Source organism: Microcaecilia unicolor, chromosome 1 (assembly GCF_901765095.1).
Source record: "Microcaecilia unicolor chromosome 1, aMicUni1.1, whole genome shotgun sequence".
NCBI lineage: Eukaryota > Metazoa > Chordata > Amphibia > Gymnophiona > Siphonopidae > Microcaecilia > Microcaecilia unicolor.
In genome coordinates, this window is record NC_044031.1 from 197,103,497 (window position 1) to 197,122,067 (window position 18,571).

An 18,571-nucleotide genomic window follows, 5' to 3' on the forward strand; every position below is an offset into this window, starting at 1 on the left:
TGGGGAACTGGGTTCAATTCCCACTGTAGCTTCATGTACATAAGAGCATTTGTTGCCATACTGGGACAGACCAAAGGTCCATCAAGCCCAGCACTCTGTTTCCAACAGTGGCCAATCCAAGTTACAAGTACCAGGCAAGATCCTAAAACAGTACAATACATTTTATGCTGCTTATCCTAGATACAAGCAGTGGATTTTCCTCAAGTCCATTTTAATAATAGTCTATGGACTTTTCCTTTAAGAAGTCATCCAACCCTTAATTAAACACCACTAAGCTAACTGCTTTTACTACATTCTCTGGAAACGAATTGCAGAGTTTAATTACACGTTGAGTGAAGAAACATTTTCTCCAATTCATTTTATGATTGCCCCCTAGTCCTAGTATTTTTAGAAAAAGTAAACAAGCAATTCACGTCTATGGTTTCCACTCATTATTTTATAAATCTCTCCCCCTCAGCCATTTTTCTCCAAGCTGAAGAGCCCTAGCCACTCTAGCCCTTCCTCATAGGGAAGTCATCCCATCTTCTTTATCCGGACATGCCACTTAACCCTCCACTACCCCAGGTAAAAAAAACTTAGATTCTGAGCCCACTAGGGACAGAGAAAGTATCTTCATATAACGTAAACTGCTTTGGTTGTACCTCAGAAAGGCGGTATATCAAATCCATGACTCTTAACTCTCTTGACATCTATAATTTAGGTACGAACACTTACACCAGGCATAGAGCAGGTGTGTGTGCATCTAAGTGCTGCAGATGCGCACGTCATGTCTAGCATTCTATGAGTTCCATGTGCAACTTAGTGCTCCTCTCAGACTTCACCCATGTGCACACCTACCTGCAAGATACATGCATATTTGTAGAATAGCACTTAGGCACAATTTTGGCACATATACCATTATTGTAATGATATGCATGTATAACTGAGGGGTCCTTTTTCTAAGCTATGGTAAAAAGGGGGCCTGCACTAGCGTCAGCATGTGTTTTTGACGTGCGCTGAGGCCCCCTTTCACTGCAGTTTGTAAAAGGCTGTCTTTTATTTTTATCAAAAAGAAATGGCCGTGCAGTAATTAACACAGGAAACAGGGAAGATGACGCGACAGGAAAGACTGGATAATGCTCTCGAATTCAGACTTAATTGTATGGATAAACAGACTTTGACACGGCTGCGTTTCGGCCAATGGGCCTGCCTCAGAAGTCTCTTACTTTAGCGTCTTATCTTTTAGCAGACTGGAGCAGTTCTAAGCACCAGTCCCGAGAATCGTCATATATTTCATGCTGAGCATTAGAGTTCCCTTCCCGCCAAGACACGTATTAGTCATCAATTGATTTTACATTCCAGTCCTGTGTTGATACATATATAACAATGATGAATACATAGAAGACAACAGTAAGAGACTCCTGAGGCAAGCCCATTGGCCGAAACATGGCCATGTCGAGTCTGTATTTTCATACAATTAACTCTGATATCGAGAGCATTATCCAGTCTTTCCTGTTGCGTCATTTTCGCTGTTTCCTGTGTGTAGCACCGGAAATGACATACCCTGGGGGTTGGAACTACCACCAGGCTTCTACGGTAGTCCGGCGGTAGCTCCGGATTGGCATGTAGCAAGCCTGTTGCTACACCCTAATCCTTTAGGGATAGGGAAAGGGAAATGGGACTTGATATACCGCCTTTCTGAGGTTTTTCCAACTACATTCAAAGTGGTTTACATATATTCAGGTACTTATTTTGTACCAGGGGCAATGGAGGATTAAGTGACTTGCCCAGAGTCACAAGGAGCTGCAGTGGGAATCGAACTCAGTTCCCCAGGATCAAAGTCCACTGCACTAACCACTAGGCTACTCCTCCACTTTAGTAAAAGGGCCCCTGAGTTTGCACATTACAGAATTGTCTTGCAACTGTATATTCAGCACCGTTGAATGTAATATAAACAACGTGCTAAAATTATTATAATTACCACTGCCACTGAAAATTCAGCCCATGGTTGCCCGGGCACGCACCTCTCTCTCTCTTCCTGCATTATGGAACGCAAGCTGCTAGAGGCTGAACAGCAAGTGGAGAGAAGGGAGGCAGTGCGACAGCGTGGAAACAGGAAAAGCAGCAGGGCAACCCCAAACCAAAACCGAACAGAAGCTGAAAAATTCTCTGAAATAAAACAAGAAAACACTTCAAAGGAGACAGTACAGAAAGCGGGTTCTGTTTGGAACAGCCTTCTTGGAAAAGGGCTCCAGTGGGCACTGCTGACATTAATAGAGTAACAAATTTTCTCCTATCCCCACAAACCCTTTCTTTAATGTATTTCACTGTAAAGATTTTTGAAAAGAGATTACAGCTTTGATATAGTGAATTAAGAACAAAAACAAACATGAAATCAGCAAGTTATCTAGTTTAACCAAAAATAAGAAAAAAAAAATTATCTAGTTAACCAATCAAGTTGTAGCATTCCTTACTAACATTCAGGGTAATGCTGTATCGTAATGTTTACGTCTTTGGTGCACTGTTAGCACAAAACATGCAAACAACTTACTGTAAACAATACAAAGTACTTCTGGTTACTCTCTCCAACGCAGTTATTAACCCAAGGACAGTGGTGGTCCATCTTCCGAATACACCTCTTACAAACGCTGTAATAACACAATAAGACATACTTATGTTGCTTTTTCTTCAAAAGCACTCACCTTTTTATTTAAAAAAAAAATATATATAAGGGAAGCCTGTGCCTGTTTATCTATATAAGTAACAGCATGCCTAAACCCCAGTGCTCTCTCCAGCAGACCAACACGCAGTGTTCAAATGAGAGCAAGGCCTAGTACAGACTCTGGACCCCTAGTGAAACAGTCTCCTGCACATAATCTGCCGATTCTATATATTGTGCTTACTTTCCACGTGGAAATCTAAGCGTATTCTATAACAATGCACGTAACTTAACTGGCACTGTCGATTAGCTAATCGGCGCTGTCAATTGGATGTTAATTATTAGCACTAACTGGCATTAAGATTTACACGCATAACTCGCTAAGCGTATTTTGTAATGTAGTGCGCGTAAATTCTAAGTCGCATAGTTGAAAAGGGGGTGTGGCCATGGGCGGGGCAGGAGCGTTTCTAAAACCTATGCATGTTTTTATAGAATACACCTGCTCTGTGCCTAATTTAGGCGCTGGGATTTACGCCAAGTCAAACATAAATGGCCACAACTAAATTTGGTCACGTGGAAAGGCACTTGGTATATTCTATATACCGTGTGGAACTTTAAGCCTAGTCTATAAAATGTAGGCATACTTTACAGAATACGCGTAGGCGTATTTATTTTTTCTGTGTGGAATTTTCAGGCGCCATATATAGAATCTAGCCCAGTGGGCCTAAGTCAGTAAAGGGTGCTAACAAATTCTATAAACAGCAGTATTGTGCTTTGTTGCTGTTATAGAGAGTAACAAAGTCTGCATTTTGGCACTTAACTCTAAGCACGAGTGTTAACAGCTGATATAAATGTCTGTGTCCAAATACTGACAGTTATGTGTGTCACTGACAGTATTCTATAACTTAGTGCACCCCTGACCCACCCATAAGTCTCCCACATAGACTCCCTTGAGTTCTGCGCCATCAAATTAGGCGCTAATTTTATAGACTAGGGGCGTCAGTCATTTACATGTGTAACTATAAATTGGTGCCAGTTACTGCTTGTTCACACCAATTATTGGTACTTGATGCCAATTTAGAACCCATTAGCCCAATTGGTGGGCTGATGCTAAGAACCAAACGCGGGTGCTAGAGGAGATTAGTGCCTGCATTATTTATTTATTGCATTTGTATCCCACATTATCCCACCTCTTTGCAGGCTCAATGTGGCTTACAATAAACCATGGATAGTGGAAATGAGAGGAGAATTGGCATATGGTGTTACAGAAGTAGTTTGGGTAGCATGGTAATGGAAAACAAGATAATAACATGACATAAGGTATTCTTACATTGCTAGATATGTGTGAAGAATGCTCAGAGTCTCTAGCGCGGGAGACGTGTGAGCCAAACGTTAGCGCAAAATAGCAAAATGGATGTTAATGAGGTCACTTCCTTATTCCCTCCCAATGCTCAGAGAACAATGGAAAAAACAAAGCTGCCTTACTGTAACTCAGTGCAGGCATTAGGGATGTTTGAAAAGAGGATTTCTGATGATTCTCTTTTTAAAATCTGCCAGTTTTTATATAATTTGGAAGCAGAAGGAAGCCCGTGCAGCGTTGGTAGTGAGAGATGAATGTGTGCAAGTCAGAGCAAACCCAAAAGTGAAAGAACAGAAAAGAGACACCAATGTGTGTTTCACTTTTGGGTTTGCCAGGCACATGTGCATAGCACGCCCCCCCCCCCCCCCCCCCACCCTTGCTTTCACTTTTACAGCACGCATATAATTTGAATACCATTTCCTTTGAGCCCTGGCGAGCTAGGTTTCTGCACAGTTCCAGTGGTACAGTGTCTGAACTGCTGGCTTTTACCATGGGGGTTCTGATCATCGGCCCATTAGTTATGCATGGAAATGACCCTTCCACGCACAATTACACACCCAGTTTTTAATGCCCTATATAGAATCTAGAGGAGTTAATGTAGTATGTTAAGCCCATTAGGGACAGAAAAGTATCTGCAAAAATAGACTATGTAAACCGCTTTGACTGTACCTACAGAAAGGCAGTATATCATGTGAATAAACATAAAGAAGTTCATTTTCAAAAAAGAAAAATGTCTATCTTTTGTTTTCGAAAATACTGTTTCTAACAACGTTTTGTGCTTTGGACCTTTTGTTCTTTTCCAAAAAAAAAAAAAAAAAGTCCAAGTAAAAAACGTAGAAAATCAAGCCATTGGGATATAGGAAGGGCCAGCATTTTTGGTAGACTGGTCTCCCAGACATCCCAGGAGATAAACGGGACACTGCAGTGGACTTCAAAAGCATGCTCCCAGGTACACATCTCACTGTTGCTCCCTTATCTTGTCTGCTGAGCCCCTCAAAATCCACTGCTCACAACTGAAAGAGGTGTGCTAGCCAGTCTTTTGCACCGAGTGTCACATGTATGATTATCTCCCAGTTGGTGAGAGGTCATATGTGTTTGCTCGATGCAAAGAGCTCCTAGCTCTCAGAGAACAAGTCCGTTCTCTTGAGGCTAGAGTAGAAGACTTGGGGGAGAAGAGGAAGACAGAGAGGTACATAGAGAAGGCCTACAGGGACGTTGTAGAGAAGTCCCACCTCCAATCTGTCAGCCCCCGTGCTTACTTGGAGGAGGGAGGTCTTCTAAAAGGACAGCATCACCTTGGTGCAGCTGAAAGTAATCCTGTAGATTGGACCAGCACACTAGGGGATGCAATATTCTCTCACAGCAAGGACGTGTCTCCAGGGGCTACTGCCCAGGAGGAAAGGGTTAGGACGGCTGTTGTAGTTGGTGATTCGATTAGTAGGCATGTAGATAGCTGGGTGGCTTGTGAACACAAGGATCGCCTGGTCACATCCCTGTCTGATGCGAAGGTGGCGGACCTCAAGCGTCGGATTTTAGATACTGCTGGGGAGGAGCTGGCTGTCTTCGTACATGTGGGTACTAATGACATAGGAAAATGTGGGAGAGAGGTTCTGGAAGCCAAATTTAGGCTCCTAGGTAAAAAGCTCAAATTCAGAACCTCTAAGGATAGCATTTATCTGACGTGCTACCTGTTCCACACGCAGGGCCGAAGAGACAGGCAGAGCTCCGGAGTCTCAATGAGTGGATGAGGCGATGGTGCAGGGAGGAGCATTGTATATTTGTAAGGAACCGGGCAACATTCTGGGGAAGGGGGAGCCTATTCGAGAAGGATGGGCTCCACCTTAACCAGGGTGAGACCAGCCTGCTGGCATCGGCATTTAAAAAGTAGACAGAGCAGCTTTTAAACTAGAACCTGGGGGAAGGCCAACAGTCGCTCAAAAACGCATGGTTCAGAATAAGGTATCTTTCAAAGATATCACCAAAACAGGGAAGATAGGGTATCCCGATAGTGAGGTTGCAAAAGAGACCATAGTAGATCAGATGTTCTTAAATAAAAATCAGACAAAATATTGCAAATTAATACTGTCAACTACTGAGCAAGATGTAAATAGGAACACCAAACAGTTTGAAATGTCTATATGCGAATGCCAGAAGCCTAAGAAGTAAGATGGAAGAGTTAGAATATATTGTGCTAAATGAAAACTTAGATATAATAGGCATCTCTGAGACCTGGTGGAAGGAGACACTGGTGGACACTGTCATTCCGGGGTACAAATTATATCATAGTGATAGGGTGGATCGAACTGATGGAGGGGTAGAACTGTATGTTAAACAGGGCCTTGAATCAAATAGATTGAAAATTCTGCAGGAAACAAAACAAAATAAATCTTAGAATCCCTATAGATTGAAATTCCATGTGTAAAGGGGAAAAAGATAATGATAGGAGTGTACTATTGCCCATCTGGCCAGGATGAACAGACTAATGTAAAAATGTTATCAGAAATTAGGGAGGCTAACAAACTGGGCAACACAATAATAATGGGTGATTTCAATCACCCTGATATTGACAGGGTAAATGTAACATCGGGGCATGCTAGGGAGGTAAAATTCCTTGACGAAATCAAGTACTGCTTTATGGAGCAGCTGGAACGGGAGGTAACAAGAAAAGGAAAAATTCTAGACCTAGTCCTTAGTGGAACACATCATCTGGTACAGGAGGTAATGGTGCTGGGGTCGCTTGATAACAGTGATCATAATATGATCAGATTTGATATCGGCTTTGGAGTAAGTACACACAGGAAATCCAATATGTTAGCATTTAACTTTCAAAAAGGAGACTATGATAAAATGAGAAGAACAGTGGAAAAAAAAAAAGACTTAGAGCAGCTGTGAATGTCAAAACTTTACATCAGGCATGGATGCTGTTCAAAACTACCATCCTGGAAGCCCAGACCAAATATATTTCGTGTATTAAAAAAGGAGGAAGGAAGACCAAACGACAGCCGGCATGGTTAAAAAGTGAGGTGAAGGAAACTATTAGAGCTAAAACACAATCATTCAGAAAATGGAAGAAGGAACCAACTGAAAATAATAAGAAATAGCATAAGGAATGGAAAGTCAAATGCAAAGCGCTGATAAGGAAGGCAAAGAGGGGCTTTGAAAAAAAGATTGCGTTGGAGGCAAAAAACACATAGTAAAATATTTTTTTAGGTATATTAAAAGCAAGAAGCCGGCAAAAGAATCGGTTGTACCCTAGATGACTGAGGGGTAAAAGGGGCAATCAAGGAAGACAAAGCCATAGCGGAGAGATTAAATGAATTCTTTGTTTCGGTTTTCACTGAGGAAAATTTGGGAGAGATACCGGTGCTAGAAATGGTATTCAAAGCTGACAAGTCGGAGAAACAGAATGAAATCTCTATAAACCTGGAGGATGTAATGGCTCAATTTCACAGACTGAAGAGTAGCAAATCTCCTGGACCGGATGGTATTCATCTCAGAGTACTGATAGAATTGAAAAATGAACTTGTGGAACTATTGTTACTACTAGTAAAAAAGGCCCGTTTCTGACACAAATGAAACGGGTGCTAGCAAGGTTTTCCTCGGAGTGTGTATGTATGAGAGAGTGTGTGTGAGAGTGACTGTGTGAGAGAGAAAGAGTGAATGTGCGAGTGTGTGTGTGTGACAGAGAGAGAGTGAGACTGGGTGCGAGTGTGTCTGTGAGAGAGAGAGGGTGTGTGTGAGCATGAGAGTGTGTGCCAGGGCTCCCCCCCTCCCAGTTCCAGGGTCCTCCCTCCCTCTCGCTCTCTGAGTTACAGGGTCGTCCCCCCTCCCTCCGAGTTCCAGGGTTGTTGTCCTCCTGCCTCCCTCCGAGTTCCAGGGTCGTCTCCCTCCCTGCCTCTGAGTTCCAGGGTCGTCCCCTCCCTGCCTCTGAGTTCCAGGGTCGTCCCCTCCCTGTCTCCCTCCGAGTTTCAGGGTCCCCTCCCTCCCCTGCATTCATCCATATGCAGGCAACGTCCTCTGTGCCCTACCCCCTCCATCCATCCATCCATCCATGTGCAGCATCTCTCCCCTGCCCCCTCCACCTCCCTCCGAGTTCCAGGCCCCCCTCCCTCCCTCCCCCCTCCGAGTTCCAGTGTCCCCCTCCCTCCCTCCCTCTGTCCTTCCCTCCCAGTTCCAGGGTCCCATGGAACTGGGAGGGAGGGGGGACGGAGAACGTTGGAGGAGTGACGTCAGCAGGTGGTTACAATCCCAGTGACACACATTGGAACGCTGGAGGAGAACGTTGGAGGAGTGATGTCAGCAGGTGGTTACGATCCCAGTGAGACACACTGGAATGTTGAAGGAGCAAATTATTATATTAGATTACTATAAATTACATATTACTATTGTTAGTAATATGTAATTTATCTTTACAATCAAGCATGGTACCGTTAGATTGGAGGGTGGCTAATATAATGCCAATTTTTGTAAAAGGTTTCAGAGGAGATCTGGGAAATTATAGATAGGTGAGCTTGACATAGGTGCAGGGCAAAATGATAGGGACTATTATAAAGAACAAACTTTTGTTTTGTTCCATTATGGCTTAAAAATGCCCAAGTGTTACGAATGCCCAGATCCCGCCCTTAACACCCCCTTGTGATTTGAACGCACTTCTGACAGATTTCACAGAAAAACGTCTAAAAATTGGTTTTGAAAATACCAATTTGGATGTTTTTGTGAGAAAAACGTCCAAATGCATATTTATGCCACTTTTAGGACGTTTTTCTCTTTTGGAAATGAACTCCATTCTAACTTAGTGATGGCACATAAAGACCTGAATGGTCCCATCCAGTCTGCCGAAAAGTCACATTCATTATCAATTCAAGATTTAAATCAACAATGAACATGATATTATTTACTTAACCATGGTCTTTCTTTGGTGCTTCTGGGACATGGCTAAATGGCAGATGACGTTTAATGTGAACAAGTGCAAGGTGATGCATGTGGGAAAAAAGAACCCGAATTATAGCTACGTCATGAAGGTTCCACGTTAGGAGTTACGGACCAAGAAAGGGATCTGGGCGTCATCGTTGATAATACACTGAAGCCTTCTGCTCAGTGTGCTGCTGCGGCTAGGAAAGCGAATAGAATGTTGGGTATTATTAGGAAAGGTATGGAGAACAGATGTGAGGATGTTATAATGCCGTTGTATCGCCCCATGGTGCGACCGCACCTTGAGTACTGTGTTCAATTCTGGTCACCGCATCTCAAGAAAGATATAGTAGAACTGGAAAAGGTGCAGCGAAGGGCGACAAAAATGATAGCGGGGATGGGATGACTTCCCTATGAGGAAAGACTAAGGAGGCTAGGGCTTTTCAGCTTGGAGAAGAGACGGCTGAGGGGAGACATGATAAAGGTATATAAAATAATGAGTGGAGTGGAACAGATGGATGTGAAGCGTCTGTTTACGCTTTCCAAAAACACTAGGACTAGGGGGCATGCGATGAAACTACAGTGTAGTAAATTTAAACAAATAAGAGAAAATGTTTCTTCACCCAACGCATAATTAAACACTGGAATTCGTTGCTGGAGAACATAGTGAAGGCGGTTAGCTTGGCAGAGTTTAAAAAGGGTTGGACGGTTTCCTAAAGGACAAGTCCATAGACCACTACTAAATGGACTTGGGAAAAATCCACAATTTCGGGAATAACTTGCATAAAATGTTTGTACGTTTGGGTAGCTTGCCAGGTGCCGTTGACCTGGATTGGCCGCTGTCGGGGACAGGATGCTGGGCTCGATGGACCTTTGGTCTTTTCCCAGTATGGCATTACTTATGTACTTATGACATAGACCATAGAAGTCCACCCTGTTCTATCCTTATATTCCAACTACTGGAGTTGACGTCAAAGCCCACTCCAGCCTATCCAAATCTGTCTTGTCATTTGCAGGACAAAGACCATAAAAATCTGCCCATCACTGTTCTCACGTTCCAAAACACAGGAGTTTACATCGAAGCTCTCTCCAGTCCACCCTAAACTGGATCACCATATGCGGTACTCAAACCATACAACCCAGCCCAGCACCGGCCCTAGTTGATCAGCCAGAGTCACCATCTAAGTACCACTTCACATGCAAACACATATGCAACCCTTTATTTTATTTTCTAATTAACGATCATCTGTGTTCATCCCACGCCTTTTTGAATTCCACCACAGGTTTTTTGTTCCCCCACAACCTCCCTCGGGAGGTCATTCCAGGCATCAACCACTCTCTCCTCTACCACCCCGCAACCTCAATTCATGTCCTCTAGTATTACCACTTTCCCTTCTCTGGAAAATATGTGTTTCTATATTAATACCTTTCAAGTATTTAAACATCTGTATCATATCTCCCCCGTTCCTCCTCTCCTCTAGGATATTCATATTCAGGTCTTCCAGTCTCATCTCATATGTCTTTTGGCACAAGCAGCATATCATTCTTGTTGCCTTCCTCAGGACTGCTTCAAGTCTTCTTACATCTTAACAAGATATGGCCTCCAAAACTGAACACAATACTCCAGGAGGGGCCTCACCAATGATTTATACACAGGAATCAACACCTCAATCCTTCTGCTGGTTACACTTCTCTCTATACAGCCTAGCATCCTTCTGGATATGGCCACCGCCTTGTCACACTGTTTTGTCACCTTCAGATCCTCAGATATTATCACTCCAAGATCCCTCTCCTTGTCTGTGCATACCAGCCTCTCACCACCTAGCAAATATGTCCCCCTTGGATTTCTACTCACTAAGTGCATCATTTTGCAATTCTTTGCACTGAATTTTAATTGCCAAACATTAGATCATTCATCTAACTTCTGCAGATCCTTTTTCATGTTTTCCACTCCCTCTCAAGTGTCCACTCTGTTATCGTCCACAAAAAGGCAGACCTTACCTTCTAAACCTTCGGCAATGTTGCTTACAAATATATTGAACAGAATCAGCCCCAGCAACGACCCTTGAGGCACTCCACTACTTACCTTTCCTTCCTCCAAGTGAATTCCATTAACCACCACCTTCTGGCATCTGTCAACCAGTTCCTAATCCAGTTCACCACTTTGGGTCCTAACTTCAGCCTGTCAAATTTATTCAAGAGCTTCCTATGAGGAATCATGTCAAAGGCTACATCTAGCACACATCCTTGATTCAGTTCTCTAATCACCCAGTCAACGAATTCAATCAGATTCGTTTAGCACAATTTTACCTTTGGTAAAACCATGCTGTCTCGGATCTTGTAATCTATTTGCTTCCAGGAAATTCACTATCCTTTCCTTCAGCATCACTTCCATTACTTTTCCAATAACCAAAGCGAGGCTTACCGGCCTGTTGTTTCCAGCTTCTTCGTCACCACATCTGCTCTTTTCCAATCCCAAGGAACCTCCCCCATCTCCAAGGATTTATTAAACAAATCTTTAAAAGGATCTCCCAGAACCACTCTGAGCTCCCTCAATATTCTGGGATGGATCCTGACCGGTCCCATGGCTTTGTCCACCTTCAATTTTTCAAGTTGTTCATAAACACTTTCTTCCGTGAACAGTGTTATATCCACTCCATTCTCATATGTACCTCTGCCAGTCCATCATGTTCCTTCTCCAGGATTTTCTGCCGTGAACACAGAACAGAAGTATTTGTTTAGCACGTTTGCTTTTCCCTCATCATTTTCCACATAGTAGTTCACGGCATCTTTCAGTATCACAATTCCACTTTTAGTCTTCCTGCTTTCACTAATATACCTGGAAAAATTCTTGTTGTCCCTCCTTACATTTCTAGCCATTTATTCTTTCATTTGCATTTTCGCCAGACATCTCTTTCTCTTGGCATTTTTCAGTTTCATACGGTATTCCTCGCTAAGGAGGAGATTCGCCAGCAGCTCAGTTGGTAGATCAATCTAAAAATGTTAAGGTTCTTTTTTTTTGGGGGGGTGAGGAGACAAGAGGTATTGAGAGATGCTACTACTTGTGGGAGAGACAGTAGTGAGAGGCTTGTGACACCAAGGCTGCTACTGGGGTGAAGCTTTAGGCTGTGTCTGTTGGGAGCAGGTGGACGAACAATAGGGAGGGTTTAAAACCTGCAGCTACTGGGGGCAGATAAACAATGGAGAGAGGCTAAGGCTGCAGTTTCTGGGAGTAGGAGGTGGGTGCAGCGACCACCCACCCCTAGCAGCTTCAGCTTCCATTGCCTCAGCAACTGCAGCCTAAAGCATTTCTCCACTGCCAGACGCACTGTAAGTGGGCAATGGAAAAAAGCAGTAGCCTCTTATCCATGCCTTACCTGCTAATATAATATATAGCTTGCTGCAATTCACATGTTATGATTCTGCCGGTTTGGCTGAGGGGGAGGGGGGACGTCTCTTCTGACTGGCTGCCAGGAGTTGTGCTGACCTCAGGGGATAGTACTTTAGCCTGCAGCTGAAGAGTTTCTCTGCTTTTGCGTTACTTATTTGGTGGTAACAGGAAAGCCTGATAGGTTTCTCTCAGAATGTGCTCTAGGTTCTGACAGGGATCTGTGTTGATTTAGAGTATTCTTTTCCTTCCCTCTGGGTTAGCTGCTGCTGTGTTTGTTTGTGTGTGTGTGCGTAGCTCTGTAATCAGGGTCAGCTGCTCGTTTGTTTAGTGGGGGCTGGGCATTGCTCAGCCTCCAGGGCTCTGGGCTGAGTGAGAGCATTCTCCTTTGTTTGTTTGTTTTAAAGATTTCTCTTCCCAGTGTCCTGGCCTGCTGGCTCAGTGAGTTTAACCCTTTGTGTACTGTGTGTATTGTATTCCTGCCTCTGCCTATGTGTTTGTTTGGATGGGCCTCACTCCCTCTGATTGTTTGTTGATTTATGGCACTCTCTCTCTCTGCTGGCTCTACAAGCTTAACCCTTTGTGTTCTGGGTGCCTCTGTCTACAGTGGGGTTGAGGCAAAGGCTTTCTGCCTTCCTTTTGTGTTTGGTTCCTCTGGTTTCTGCCTGGGGCTCCTACCCTGGTGGGGGGGGTTGCTGTGTTAGTTTCCCTGTCCTGCGCTAGTCCCCTGCGTGGGCGTGGCCCGCTCTGGTCCTTTGTTTCCCCCTCTGCCCTATTGCTAGTTTTCAGCGCGTGTCTGGCCTCTTGGGGCCCTCTGGGTTCTTTCACCCCTCCCTGTGTGTGATTGGGTTCCAGTTCAGCCGTGAGGCTCGCACGAGTGGCTCTGTCTGCGTGGGTTCCGGTTCGGCCGCGAGGCCCGCCTGTATGCCTATTTCCCTTCTTCCTGAGGGACTGTGGGGAGGGGTAGCTTAGGGGGTATTGTGTAGCTGGGGTGTGCGGTGGTGGGTCGGTCTCCCCTTGGCCTGGGTCGGCGCCCTGCTGGCCTCGGCCAGGGCCCAAGGGCTCACGACCAACCCAACGGATTACATCACACTAAGTACATTATGACTGTGTGATTTATAAATGTGCATAAATAATTCCATTTGTTCCAAGGCTAGCTCCTAGAGCCTAAAACCATTTGTTGAGGCCTGTGCTACAGTAACTATAATCACCAAATAGGCTATTAAACTGTATTAAAAAGCTGGTTCTAGTTAGTTCTCTTTACCAAAACAATTAAATATACATTTCAGCCAAATCAACAGAACAAAAACCACAATACTGGCAAACTCGGTCTTCATCATTGTCTTACTATTAGTTCATAGACAAGCTTTCCCACATTACTTCTCAATTTAGAATTACTTCAATTTAGACTTTCTTTCTCTGGAATAAATTACTTCTGTGATCTCTAAATCTGAATGTTTGGACTTTTAAGACCATCAACAGCAACTATATTTCTTCAATGGATCATCCTTAACCGTAATATTTATTCTAGCGGGTACTATAGGAGGATGATTGTTTAATGCCCAGCCAACTCCTTCGGTAGTTGAGGATTGACTCTAGCACTGAGTACAGGCAAGTAAATGAGCAAGAGATAGAAAAAAAAAAGGAAGACACACTGGCAGCTGTAATTTAACTCTGTTGTTGCATGCTCTCTCTTTTCAAGGTCTCAAACAGTTCCTTCCAAACTTCAACAGTATCAGAAACAAAAACAGCTATTTTTTTGTGCTTTGTTCAAGGCTACAGAAACCAGTTTTGGGACAGTTGGCCTATGTTCAATATCTCTCTTAAGCCCAATGTTGAGAACTTTAGTTATAACCACTGCATCTGTTTCTTCACAATTTTGTTCAAATTGCCATCAAGTAAGTCTAATTCTCAGTCACGATAGTCTACTAATGAGTTCCATCAGACATCTTACGGCCTTTAATTTGGTTCCTCCTGTTTTCTTTAGAGTAGCTGCTGCAAAGCTGTTATGCCAAGGTGTCTATGTTTCAACATTAGCCTTTATTACATGAGCACAGAAACACTTTGCTGGCGTTGAATCGAATAAACACTGTGATAATGCTGCGGCCTAGGCCTAATTACTCTCACAGTATGTTACAGTCCTTCTGCTACTTCTTGTCAGTATTCAGTAATGTGTGCATTTTCTGGTATATCACGTTTCAATACGGAAGATACTCCTGTCTATAAGTGCTTGTGTATCAACAGAAAACAACAGAAATTAGAACATTGTGGCTTTGCTCCATCTATCACATTAATTTGTTCTCTAGATTACCTTCACATTTCTTAGTTTCTCCTGCAGTATGCCTATGATATATATCCGATGCCGGGTCTGCATCCCGGTTGTACAGAATGAACTGGATTAATGGAGTGTGTGTGTTCACAGCCATATGGAAAGGAGAGTTTGCTGCACCAAAGCCGGGAATTCTTTTTTGTTGTTGTTGTCATTTACCCATTATATTTGTAATAACTACTAGGTTACAATATCTATGCCTATTTTTAAGTGATTCTTTTTTTTTTCTTTTTGCATCTACAGGTGATATACTACATCTTTGACATATAAGATATGGCTGAAACATTACTATTAAACAACTCTGAAATAGATGAAGCCATTCATGGTGATGCAGGTAGACAGCCAGCAAGATCCTATAAGTTGAAAATGGATCCTCCTAAGTAGTAGCATACTGCTTGTTTGGTATTATTAATTGCATACATTGATAAAAATTAATTAAAACGACGGAACACAAAGGGCCCTGTTTACTAAGCAGTACTAAGGGCGCGTTACAGTTTTTAGCATGCGCTGATTAGCACATGTTAAATGCTAAGTCACCCATAGGAACATATGGGCGACTCTAGCCTTCAGCGCATACTAAAAACGCTAGCGTGGCTTAGTAAAGAGGGCCCAAAGAGAATCGTTACATCAACACCATAACCTAAGAATTCAAGTAGTAATTTCAGCTTAACCAAAAGATATAACCAGGGATACAGGCAGTCCTTAAGAAAAAAAATGTGACAAAAGTAGGGTTGAGCAATTAATGCCTTAATCTTTTAATGCATTTGGGGCTTTTTAACGTTGTCTTTTTTTTTTTTTTTTTTAAACACAGACCCACCCCTTCCCCCCTCGATTACCTCCACTGTTGGGCTTAGGCTTTGGATTTTTTCAGCTTCCTCAGCACAACCTCAAAGTCCTTGTCTTCCCCTGCACAGCCGAGCTCTGCAGATGCTTGAGCACTCTGTGCAGGAAGTCAGGGAAGTCTCACGGGACTTGAAACCACTTTGTATATGATTTGTTGGTTTTATTTGTATTTTATTGTTCATTTTACATATGTTTTCAATGTTTATGATGACACTATTATATATTTTTGTAAGTGTTTTTATTGGATGGAAAATTTCTGTTGTTTGAAACTTTATTTTTATTGCCCAAAATGCATGTTGTTATTAAGCGTAATTATGCGATTAAAATCTATAATCGTGCGATTTATTGCAAATAAAATTCTTAATCATTTCCCACCCTAGACAAAAGGATATCTACTAAATCAGCAGATTTTACATGTTCCCTTCAACATTTTCAAAGAAAGCATAGAGCAGTTCTCATGATGCTGCTTCATTTGAGTAACTAGGTTTTGCATTTCTGAGTGGATCTGTTTGCAGTTTGCATACACGATTGCCACCTATCGGTTCAGGAAACTTCATTAAAACATTCCCAATAGGGTCTCCTACAGCCTGCGGCCATGATAAGATTTTCATCTTTACAATTTCCTCAACAGAGGTCAAAAACTCGATGGAGAATACATTCAGAATCATATTCCTTATTGTTGTTATAATATCCTTAGAGCTGATATCATTGAGCTTTGCCAGTTAATTCTGGCAAGCAAGTCTCAATAAATGTAATAACTTACTGCACTTTAGTAAATAAGGCACCATATGTTTGCCCATATCTTTCTGGCTCAGAGGGACTGATCTCCACCACCTTCCTGTCTACCCCCACGGATTTCTCCTCCTCACTCATAAGCTCTTTCCCGTGATCGGATACAGTGGAGTGTGGACGTGGCCTTTACCTGCAGTGGTGCGCTCGGTCAGGCTTGATGCTGCAGCACTTTGGACATTTGTAGACCACTTGCCCTGGTTTGAGCTGTAAACTCTCAATGAATTCCTTTGTGGCATTCCCTTTCGGCACAGCACCCTTGCAAAAAAAAAAAAAAGTCACTACCACCTTGAAAAGCAGAAATGCAATAGGTTCTTATTTCGGGCCCTATTTTAATAATTAACAGACTACAAGGCTACTTATTTCTATAGTGCCACTAGCACTGTTCCCTCTAAGCTAAGCAGGAGACCTCCAACTGCATTTCTGCCAGTAGGGGTGGTGCTTCAATACTGTGTTTTCAATTGCTAGGGACAGGCAGGTTCCCTTAACTCTTGCAAAGCTAGTCTGTCCCTCATATATAGTGCAACAGCAGCCCCCACTGGCAGGGCTGTAGATGGAGGTCTGTCGCTCAGCTTAGAGAAAACAGTGGCTACTGGTCTTCTTCTTTCTCCCCCCCACCCCTCTTGCCCCATGCAGACACAGTGTACTTACTGGATCGGTTAGCATAGCTCGAGAATGAGATGCCAAAGCCAGAAAGGCCAGTGCATTGAAGAGTGTCCCATTGATCGCACTGTAAACCAGGTCTCTCGATGGGACCAGGATAACAAAGAAGACCACAAACTCGGCGTACAAAACCAGCAGCCAGGTGACCACACCACATGCGATGCCGCAGCCATCTTTAATAAACCACATTCTTTCCACAGCGTTGAGGGGAAGTGGTGGGAAGCGCTTCTCCGGGTGGAGGTACTCTGGATGTCTCTCAATATTTCTGAAGTGGTGCACCGGAGTGAGCATCATAAACTAGTGCATCCATACTTGCATCTGAAAGAGAATCAAGGACAGAGTTTCAGACCTTTTGCACATAAATCTGAAAAAGATAAGCCTAGCAAAACAGAGTGTGAGTGTACACATTTGCCCATGGATATTTGAGATGTATAGATTTACAAAGACAGAAACACAAAGTTGGCAGAAATAAGTTGAAGAGCCCCTTCTTAGATGAAGGCTTATTTATTTTCTCAAGACTACACAGCAGTTTAGGTTTACACAATTATGTACTTACAGAACAAGCTTTGATAGGAATCTATATGTATTTTATGCTATACCTTTTTAAGATGTCTGTTAGTCTGTTTTGCTTTCATTCGATTATGTATGTATACTTGAAGTCTACATAGGGACTATAAACTTAATAAATTGATAAATAAAACAACTGTATACTAGGGACGTAGCTACGTGGGGCCACGGGGGCATGGGCCCCCGTAGATTTGGCCCTGGCCCCCCACCGCCAACCCTCCCCGACCCCCCACCAGCCGAAGTCCTCTTCTCCGGCGCAGCAGTGTTACTGATCTGCAAGGGCAGGCTTCTGTTTCTGTGAGTCTGACGTCCTGCACGTACAATGTGCAGGACGTCAGACTCACAGAAACAGAAGCCTGCCCTTGCAGATCAGCAACGCGGCCATGCTGGAGGACTTTGGCTAGCGGGGGTTGTACCCGACGGCGGCTGCGGGTTGGCGGCGGGAAGAGGGAGTCGAAAGGAAAAGGGAAATGGGACTTGATATACCGCCTTGCTGAGGTTTTTGCAACTACATTCAACGCGGTTTACATATATTCAGGTACTTATTTTGTACCAGGGGCAATGGAGGGTTAAGTGACTTGCCCAGAGTCACAAGGAGCTGCAGTGGGAATTGAACTCAGTTCCCCAGGATCAAAGTCCACTGCACTAACTACTACTAGGCTAGTCCACTGCCCTAACTACTAGGCTACTACTCCACTCCAAAAGGGTTGACACTTGGGGGGGGGGGGTCAAAGGTGGTGGTGGTGGCGAAGGGGGGGGGGGGCTAAAATGTGCCCCCTCATCTCAGGCTCTGGACCCCCCCCCCCCCCCTCCTGCTGAATTCTGGCTACGCCCCTGCTGTATACAAACATTGGACAGGGCAATTGTGAAGAATTACACATCACAAACGCTTTCTGTAAAGGGGGTGCTTCCTTATGTTACTCCTATGTCATCCACTGCACACTACTGAGGAGATAAAGAGGTCAAACTTATTCAGGTAGTCAGCTTGAACAGCATTAGGATGAATATCTGGTCTATAAATAGCTAACAAATGTGTCTGGTTAAACTTTTAGGCCTGCTGTTTGGTTGATCAAAGTTACCTGA

At 43.5% G+C, this 18,571-nt stretch overlaps 1 protein-coding gene across 5 annotated transcripts in view; it reads right to left on the minus strand.

Annotated features, from left to right (window-relative positions):
* The window catches only part of ZDHHC3 (zinc finger DHHC-type containing 3), a 94,320-nt gene that overhangs the window by 63,111 nt on the left and 12,638 nt on the right, over nucleotides 1-18,571 (minus strand). For all 5 annotated transcript variants that reach the window (XM_030203522.1, XM_030203530.1, XM_030203539.1 and 2 more), the window contains exons 2-4: nucleotides 16,910-17,239; nucleotides 16,392-16,516; nucleotides 2,531-2,627 (exon numbers count right to left, since the gene is read on the minus strand). In XM_030203522.1, coding sequence (XP_030059382.1) covers nucleotides 2,531-2,627; nucleotides 16,392-16,516; nucleotides 16,910-17,215 — 528 coding nt within the window. In that variant the 5' untranslated portion in view covers nucleotides 17,216-17,239. The remainder of the gene's footprint in view (nucleotides 1-2,530; nucleotides 2,628-16,391; nucleotides 16,517-16,909; nucleotides 17,240-18,571) is intronic.